Source organism: Ipomoea nil, unplaced genomic scaffold (assembly GCF_001879475.1).
Source record: "Ipomoea nil cultivar Tokyo-kokei standard unplaced genomic scaffold, Asagao_1.1 scaffold0177, whole genome shotgun sequence".
Classification (NCBI taxonomy): domain Eukaryota; kingdom Viridiplantae; phylum Streptophyta; class Magnoliopsida; order Solanales; family Convolvulaceae; genus Ipomoea; species Ipomoea nil.
This window is the reverse complement of record NW_017616605.1, coordinates 423,526-434,173: the sequence shown is the minus strand read 5'-3', so window position 1 is coordinate 434,173 and position 10,648 is coordinate 423,526. Positions and strand designations below refer to the sequence as shown.

General features: G+C 28.1%; 1 protein-coding gene across 1 annotated transcript; it reads right to left on the bottom strand.

The window, feature by feature from the left end:
* Positions 1-214: 214 nt before the first annotated feature.
* Positions 215-2,677, bottom strand: LOC109178544 (the record flags this gene model as incomplete). The annotated part of the gene is made up of 2 exons (XM_019328166.1): positions 2,668-2,677; positions 215-818 (listed from the first exon to the last, which is right to left on the bottom strand). Coding segments are annotated over exons 1-2 (614 nt in total), but the record flags the coding sequence as incomplete, so codon positions are not given.
* Positions 2,678-10,648: the final 7,971 nt, after the last annotated feature.

The window sequence follows — 10,648 nt, the reverse complement described above, 5'->3', positions numbered from 1 at the left end:
TTCGCAAGCGTCGACAGCTTCGACAGCTTCGACTGGTGACGCAATCTTGTTTACAGAGAAGATGCTACACTCAGTTCCCGTTGGCTGTCTCAATTTTGTCAAATCCTGCAAAGAGTTTGCAATGTGGATTGTTGAACCAGAGTCAACCCACCAAGAATTAGTATTAACTTCTGACATATTAGATTCGAAACAAACAAAAGAAGATGGAACATACCCAAGCTTAGCCACAAGCCTTTGTTCCTCCATTGCACACATGGTTATCAACTCATTGATAGACCAGTCCTCTTTATGTGTGATGTAGGAAATCTTAAAAGGATTGTACTCCTGAGGGAGGGTATCAAGTGCAAAAAGCACCAAATAATCATCTGGTAGAATGATTTCCAACTCCTTTAATTGAGCCGCAATATCCCTGAGTTGCATAATGTGTTCACGCGTTCCCTTGACAGTGGAAAGACGCAAATTTCTCAACTTCATGATTAGAGTCATTGCCAAAACTTTTTTTGATTCAATGAAGTTATCATCGATAGCTTTGAGCAAATGTTTCGCTTTCTTAATGTCCTCAAAGCAAAAACGAATTTTTGTGGAAATTCGTGACTTAATGAAGATCACACATAATCGATTGGATTTCTCCCATCGAGCGCGAAGCTGCTTGGCTTCGCCAGTGCTTTCTTCAGTAACCTCAGGGGGTTCCTCATTGAGAACAACGTAATCCAACTCTAATAATCTTAATTGTCTGAGAATTGCATCTTTCCACTCCTTGTGATTATCTTCATTAAGGATTGGAACATTAATTTGTGTTTGGGTGACAGGATGAGTTGCTGCAAAGAATAATAATTAATGCTTGGTTAGAATTTTCGAGGCACAAAAAATTAGAGAGAGATACTGAAGTACATAATATTACCAATGTAAAATTATGCGAAAGATAAATTCGGATGCCATAAAAATTGCCTGTGGGCTAAATTTTTACGCATAATGAATTTACCAAAACTGAATGGTGGAAACGGAATGGGTGCAATTTTAATTTTTCCACCCTTAATGACAAAACTACCAAAACTATATGCCGATACATAATCCCTGTGGGCAAATTATGATCATAGTATGGTATTTCATCCTAATTAACCCTACAAATATAACAAAATTGCCTGTGGGCTAAATTTTGCCATATCACGCAGAGTGAATTACAATATTCTTGCATTAACTTTATGTGAGTAAAACTTAATATGTAATTTTGGAAAATTAAAGATGCTGTGGCTACTCTTTAATTAACCAAAGAACATAATCACATTAGCAAGAAAGCCTAATAAACAAACAGATTAAACCAAAATATGATAGACAATCCTTAGGTATACTCCCAGGAAAGTTGGTCGAGACGAAGCTCGGTTAAATACCAACTCCTTAGACAGAGTAGCGTCGCAAGGGGACTAGTAGCAACAAGGCGTTTAAGCCAGGGCCATAGAACTAGTATTCCTCCCCAAGAAACTTCCCTAATTCATGTGTTCTCATTTTTGAAGTAAAATCGTTTGAAAGATCTAAATAGTAGTTTAACCTATGGATAAGGCTTTGAATAGGGTAAACTACGGATATTTATGTACTTTATGTGCTTTAGGTACTTTATAAGAGCACGAGTGGAGTAATAACTGAAGAGTGAGTAATAATATGCATAATCTAACCTGAAAGGCACTAATTCGCCTACAAGGCACTAAATCATGCATAACAAATAATTTAGACCTAAAAGGCTCTAAATTTTTCTTAATGAACATGCTTTTCTACAGGCATAATTATAACAGTCAAATAATTATTGCAATAAAGAGATAAATAGCATGCTCAGATTATGCATATTACTCACAAATACTCCACAATTAAATTGTAACACTTAATACAATTTAAAATGAAAAACATTATTAAATTAAAATTCAACTGAAAAATTAAAACTGAATAATTATTCAAAGTTGAATAATAATTTAATAATAGACTTAATAAAAAAAATTTCAATTGGATAATTTAATTAGAAGAAGTCCAAATATGATGAAGATGTAAATCTGAATGAATTGATGTAATCCAAATATCAATTCAGGTTTGGCCCAAAACCATAACAGGCCCAGTAATTTTTTTTAAATGAGCCCAAGTCTGGCCCAATTGGGCCAGACCTGGTCCATTAACTTAATTACCATCATCCATCATCATCTTCTTCACGCAAAGGCAGTAGCACAGCGACGAAGCAGCCAAGCCAAAATTTAATTATCCAATTTCAATTTTTTTTTTTTTTAATAATGAGCCCAAGTCTGGCCCAATTGGGCCAGACCTGGCCCATTAAGCTAAACATCTTCATTCATCATCTTCTTCGTCTAAACACGGCAATATGCAGCAGCTCCGTCGAACAGAAGCAGTGAGCTCCTCATTCGGCAGGGAGCAAAAAATATCCAATTTTAAATTATTTTTTTTTTAATTCTTAATGCGGAAAATTATTTTCAGCAGTCCAGAAAAGTTAATTGCATACTCAAAAATATTTACACATGTATCTCAATTATATAACAAAATATATAAATGTGCAAACATTTAAGCAATTAAAAAAAAAACTAGGCAGAGATTATTTATGGCGACTGATACCAACTGTTAGACTAAAGTATCACATGCATCATATAATATGTGATAATAGGATCGACTAACCTCCAGCCATAGCTCTTTACACGGTTGCACGATCCGGACTGCTGCAGAGATAACGAGTATTTTGTCTCTCACTTTACTCAGCTCTCTCTAGATGGTGTATGAGGTATGTCATGTGAGCAGTGAGAGGACTAGTGACCTTATATAACCACTGGCCATCATTGTGGTTGATTGTCTTTAGGTCTCCTAAACCCTAACCAGACTCCTAATCATAATGGTAGTCTAGTTATTAGGTTATTAGTGTTGCACCACATATCAAATACTGAATATTATCATAACTTATCCTAATGTTATAATAATAGTAACGGATAAACGTTACACTTTATCCATTTAGCAAACCATATATGAATTTTCCAAATGGTTTTATCTTGACTGGAAAACCAAACCAAAACAAAAACAACCACTAATGACAAGTAGGCAAACCCTAGTTTCCGAACCTGTGACCTTTCCCTTTTGAATGGTAACAATAATGTTATCAAAACACAAGGTACTTGGCAAGTGTAATTTATTTGTTAAAAGTGAAAATGTTAAACAATAATTGCATACATAAAATACTTCTGAAACCTTCAAAAATTAAGTTCAGACTTTATTATTCTTTCAATTTCTTATATTTTCTTTCAAACATTTGTCAATTGTCATGTTTAAAAAAGAAATAAAGAATTAATAAATATCTATTGTTGCAGTTAGGGTTATTCTACTCCTATTACCAAATTTGATTCTAATTACCTCACTTGTTTATCTACTTTTGCCATTTTAATTTATTATTGTGTATTCAAATTCATTATATTACTAATAATGGATCATACTAGGCTCCCATGCTTTTTCACCGTATTTTATTTACCACATGATACTACTTTCTCAACCTATTGAGGTTCTGTTTGACAAATATGTTAATTTTTTTTTTTTGTCAGACCACGAGGTGTTTTGAGCCGGCCATAACTATAGGAGGCACGTTTAAATCCATACCATACTCAGACAAATCTCCGTTCGTACCAGGCCGACCCAATTAAATACTGGTCAGATTGGTTTTCCATATGAGAGGAGGTTCGAACTTCAGGACCTCTCTTAAGAGAGAAAAGTGCACGGTCATTCATGTCATAGCCCGAACCTAAAGGTTGCATGCACAAAGAGCCAATACCATCCCTAGGGATTGACATCATGACCTCCCATTTGAGAGAGTCACTTCGTACTACTGGACAACAAGGTCATGGCAACAAAAAAAATAATAATAATAATAATAAGTCCTTTAATTTATGCACTAATTGTGAAATTTTGAATGTGTAAACATCTATGCATTTTATATATTTATTTATTTTAATTCCATTTTCTATTTATTTTTTTATTACAAATAATACTGTAATTTTTATTAAAATGTATTTTAATTATTAAATGTCATTTCAATTCTGTTTTAAACCAAACATAAGATGAGTATAAAAAGTAGGTAGTACTAGATTTGTTAGTACAGTACGTAGTGGAGCACTAATCAGTAATCAACCTTTCTTGACTTTACAGCGCAAACGCATTATATTTTGTTTGTATTGATCTAAGGACAACATTTTGCACATTTGTTAAAGCTTCCAACTAATTGTCTCCTCAACTAGTCAACTTTTTGCTAATTTTCTTTATCATTAGTCATTACCATGATGACCCAATTAATTGAAAAATTAAGGTTGCACGTTCAACAAGACTTGGTCATACATCAGTAATTCAACATGCGTTTTTATTTTTTACTCTTTATTTTTTTTTATTAATAAAAGGGGTGGGTCTTGATTTTTATTCCTTTTCTTTCTCCAATAAAATTTGAACACTTGATCAGAGTTATACTCCATAAATACATATACCATTTTCCATTATAGATACATGGATAATATATTGATCCAAACCTATTTAATAATTCAAAGAAAAATCAAGAAAACACAATTTAAAAATAACATTATGGACTTTCCCATAAATTAAAAAAATTACAATATTTAAAATATATATATATATATATATATATATATATATATATATATATATATATATATATATATGCACACACATTTTAATAAATATAATAAAATATTTTATATTTAATAATTTTAAATTATATTTAAAAATATTATAATTAGATAACTTATTTTATTCTTCAATACAAGAGAGTATAGAAACAACTAGAAAATTTATTAGAACTACAAGAAACATGACAGAAATTGATGTAAACTAAGCCTAATCTGTTATGGACTGATTGATTGTTGTACCCGATGGTTGAATCACACGTATATGGTCTAAGAGGTGGCCTACCAAGGCTACAACTCATTCTTTTAACTGTTTTAAGTAGGGGTAATGAGCAGGGCCGGTCCTATCATTTTATAGGTTTGGGGTAGGATAAAAAAAGGACTCCGATTAATATATATTTCATGTCTAAAATTTAAATTAAATAAAGAAAAAATTATTAATATCAATAACTTTAAATAAGATTAACAAGTTTTTAACAATTTTACATACACAATAATAATCATGAAAAAAATTATAGGTGTTTTTCTTAATGCAAAATAATAAATAATCGTATAATGCCTTCATAAATAAATAATATTATAGTTTATAAAAATGAATAAATAATTTAAAATCGAGTAAACTTATAAACAATAACATTGTTATCATAATAAATAATAAATTAATTATTATTAAAATTTTATAAAATAATAATTACAAACATATGTGAAGCTAAAAATCTTTTTTGACTATGAGCAAGAAATTAAAATATTTCAAAACGCAATAAAAAAAATACAAAAAGATATGAAACATAATTATCTAGATAAAATAGTTTGAACATAAAGCATATTATAAATCACACATCTTTTATATTATTTATATGATTTTTATAAATACTTTTTCTTTTAAATAAATAAATTTTAAACTTTTTTAGAATAATTTGAATACAATGACACATGATAGAAGCTTCTATATTACATTGATTACATATTCATAAAAAGGTACACAACAAATTATCTTTTAATTTTTTTTTTTTATAATTCAATCTCAAAATATATCATATAACCCCCCCCCCCCCCCCCCCGTCCTATTTTTACGTGTCTTGTTTGGTTAACATGAGTTGATTAAAGTTTTTTTAATTTAATTTTTCATAATATGTTTAGTATAAGTATATATAAATTTAGAAACTGTATTAAAATTTTAATATAAAAATTTATATATTTAATATAAAAAAATTCATAATATGTTTAGTATAAATATATTAAAATTTATATATTTAAAAACTACATTAAAAATACTACTCCGTATTAAACACAAAAAATCAATAAAAATAAATTTTTAACATATACATTAGAAAATAAGCAAAGAAGTAAAGTTGAGGAATTCTAAAATGTGAAGGAAAGGATTGGAACACCGGCCTTTGATTATTAAATGAGGTTAAAATTCAAGTATCTTACCAACTAAGCTAATTCACCTTGTTATAAATTATAGAGAAAATTACTGATTTGGTCCCTCGACTATGAGGATTTCGCCAATTTGGTCCTCGACTACCAAAATTATTCAATTTGATCCTCGACTATAACATTTTTACCTGATTTGATCCTAAGTGTTATTTGCAAGTCAAACTAAAAGGCAATTTTGAGAGTTAAAAAAAGTATATTCCTTCTTCTTCCCTAAATCTAAGTCGTTTGTTTTATATAGATAGGTTATTTAATTTCGATAGCAGTCGCAGCTTCAATATGCAACCAAAGTGCCGTGAATCATCTTCATCCAGCTATAATAATCGAATGATGTTCAAAAATTTGCTGCCTTGTGCCAACATCATTTTCATCCAGCTATAAGCATCTCCATTTTCGAACATCATTAAAAACTTAACCGTGTGTGTGTGTGTGTGTGTGTGTGTGTGTGTGTGTGTGTGTATATATATATATATATATATATATATATATAATATTATATGTATGTATGGGATCCGGATCAGGTGAGGACCTAATCTTAGGTGAGGACGTGAGGACTAATGTTGTGCGTTTGTTTTTTTTTTTATTTGGATGGCCCAGATTTGAGTTCTTGAGATGACATGGATTGATCTTGTTTGTTAAAGTGGGTAGTAGTGTCTTTTTCTATTTTTTTAAAGTGTGAACGCATGTGTAATCCTTGGCCAAATTGGTTTCCTATTTTTTTGGATCATCACCGTTGCAATTTGGAGCCGCGATTTTTTCATCATTGATTGAGTGTTCGCCCATGCAAACTAATCATTATTTTTTATTTTTTTTCGCTCGTTCTTTTGAGTATAATATTGTCTATATTTGGATTGTCGTGTATATGTATAAATGCCTGGGTAGTACGATTGTGCATTCGTGTGTACTGATTGTGCAACCTAGTGTTGTAAGTTGTGCACTATAGGCTAGAGAGTTGTGCATTATAGCACATAGTTCAGTGCATCGTAGGACATTGGGATGTCCACTATATGATTTTTTGGTGGAGTTTGAATGCACAACAATAAAGTTACATACATATGTCGATGTCCACTATATGATTTTTTGGTGGGGTTTGAATGCACAACAATAAAGTTACATACATACATACATACATACATACATACATACATACATACATACATACATACATACATACATATATATATATATATATATATATATATATATATATATATATATATATATATATATTTTGAAGGTCAACCAATGTAGTTGTATTTATAGATAAACTCAAATAGTGTCAGGTGAGACATTGTCCTAGTATATATATAAAGTAATTAGCAATTTTTTTTTTTGAAGAATAAGTAATTAGCATATAAGTCTCAACATACTATGGATAAAAATAATAATGTTGAGAATGTTGATATGGGTGAAGATGTTTAATGATATGGGCCGCGGTGCATAATCGATTATGCACCGCGGTCTATAATATAACAACTGGTCGGGAATGCCGCTTGATTGACTATATGCAAACCAAAGATTCTATGAGTTAGTACAAATCTTACCAGAAATGGTACCTTTCAATTAAAGGATTGATTATCTCAACTAATTAAGGATTAGCTAACTATTAATTAAATAATCAATCAATTAATGAGAATCATTCCAAAAGAAATTTGTCTTTTTTAAACAGATATTTATCGTTTACCATAACTGAATATGAGAAGAAAATACAATCATTATTGCATGGAGCATGGTTCGTGTGGACCATAAATAAAAATTACATTTTTAATATACTAAAGGTACATTATTTATGTACGTAAGGTACATTTTATGAAAGTATATATTTAATATATTAATGGTACATTATTTTATATAATATATCTTTAGTACAAAAATAATGTATTTTTAATATATAAAAAAATGTACCTAATATTCATGGTCCACACAATTATATGGACCATGGTCTACACAATAATTTGCCAAGAAAGTAACAATAGGCCAATTAAGCCCTCTCTAGATGTCTTCACTTGATTGCTACGTAATTTGTGGGCAAGAATCAAAATCAATTTTTTTTTTTTTTTTATGGCTCAAATCTTCTCTTACATAAAGTTACACATATATAGGTGTTTTTTGTTTTTTTTTTTTTTTTTGAGGAAAGAGAGGCTAGGCCTCACACATATATAGGTGTTACACATATATAGGTGATATCGTAATCATTAGACTTTGATTAGAATCACTACAAACTTTTAAAAAATACTTCCAAAAGTAATACTATTGCCACACAGGTTGGAAGAAGGGAAAAAAAGAAAAAAAGAAAAAAAAAAGGTTAAGAATTTCATTATTGATTCATTAATCATTGTATAAGAAGTAAAAGAGTGAAGTATGTAGTATAACTCAAAAAAATAAAATAAAATAATAAGTGTTGCAGTAACACTAATGGTAGGCCACATCACGAGATAGAAAATAAAAATATTCATGGTTGTTGTTCTTTAAATAAAAATTATGAGCAAATATCAATTTTGGTCCCATGAACATGTTTAATGACAATTTTGATGCACATGTTTAATTCATACCAAATTTTATCCATGATTATTGTTTTAGTACCAACTAGTATTTTGTCCATGTGATGCACAGAATGAATTTATTGTAATGTATTAATAATATTTGGATCGATATATATTTATTTAAATTAGAACATCAAATATTATATAATGCAATTGAAGATATGATTTGGATTATTTATGTGTTCTGATGTTATCATTGCTTGAATTTGAGCAAATAATTGCTCAAATTAATAGCTAATATGTAGATGTACGCATGCAGCGCTGTAACTTTGAAGACTTTATTTATTATTGTTTAGTATTTTTTTTGATATAAATTAGACAAATGTGCTCGTTCTCTAGCAACTCAGTTATAGGAATGAATTACTATATTAATTCATTTGTATGGAAGATATTTTTTTTTTTTGTCTAGATATATAGCAATTCTGTCATTTAAAAAAACATAATATCAACGATTGTATTTACACATTATTGAAACCTCTTTGTAGACAACATTGGTAGTAGCAACACGATCTTGTCCATCATCGTCTAGAGCTAACATCTTCAGTCCATCAGGATGGGTGACTTGGGTGAAAATATATAATTGTAGAGTATTAGTCAATTAGCGATCCTTTTATATTTTAAGTCAATTAGTAATATCAGATTCATTTTCAGCCAATTATTATTTTTTTCTTTTTAGTCAATTAGTCAATTAGAATATCATATGCAGTAATATTTTTACCAAATTTCCCTTCCATTTTTAATTGATGATGTATAATATTATTATTTAAATATTTATGTTCAACTTTTAATTTACTTTTACTATTGTTTAAAATATACATTTACTATTTATGATGTAAAATATTATTATAGAAATATTTCCGTCCAATTTTAATTTTCGTTCCATTTTTAATTAAAATGCAATGATCTAATCATTTATTTTTTCATATTAGTCAATTATGGATCACTTTTTATTTGCAGTCAACTATTAATATTCATTTCTTTTATATTTTCAGTCAATTAGTAATATCATATTCATTTTAAGCAATTAGTCAATTAGCCAATTAGAATATCATATGCAGTGATATTTTTATCCAATTTTTGTTCCATTTTTAATTGATGATATAGAATATTATTATTGAATATTTCTGTTTCATTTTTAATTTTTGTTGCATTTTAAATTTACCTTTACTATTGTTTAAAATATGCTTTTACTATTGATGATGTAGAATATTATTATTTAAATATTTCCTTTTCATTTTAAATTTATCTTTACTTGATGATGTAGAATAATATTATTGAAATATTTTCATTCCATTTTTAATTTTCGTCCCATTGTTTAAAATTGTGATAGATTTATTACATAATTGTGATTTGATGTATTATACTAGTAATATTATTGTGAAAAATTAAAATGTAATGATCTGACTATTTCCTTTTCAATTTTAGTCAATTATGGATCATTTTTTATTTTCAGTCAATTATTAATATTCATTTCCTTTTCCAATTAACTAATTTCAATTCCTTTTTTCATTTTTAATTTTCAGTCAACTATTAATATTCATTTCTTTTTCCAATTTACCTAATTTCCATTCCATTTTTAATTGATGATGTAGAATACTATTGTGAAATATTTCTGTTCTTTTTTTTTTTTCCATTCATTTTTTAATTTACCTTTACTATTTACTATTGTTTGGGCGGGAAATCAAATAAATAAGATTTTGTTTTTAATTATAGTATAGATATAGATATATATTATAGATCATTTTCCATTTTTCCTTTTTTTACTCATAACATTATAAGTAAATTATAGATCTTTTTTTTTTTTTTTTTTGTATTTTTCCATTTTATAATAATAATAATAATAATAATAATAATAATAATAATAATAATAATAATAATAATAATAATAATAATAATAATAATAATAAAAATAATAATGATAGATATAAATTATGATTATGATTATTATTATTATTATTATTATTATTATTATTATTATTATTATTATTATTTAATTAATTAATTATT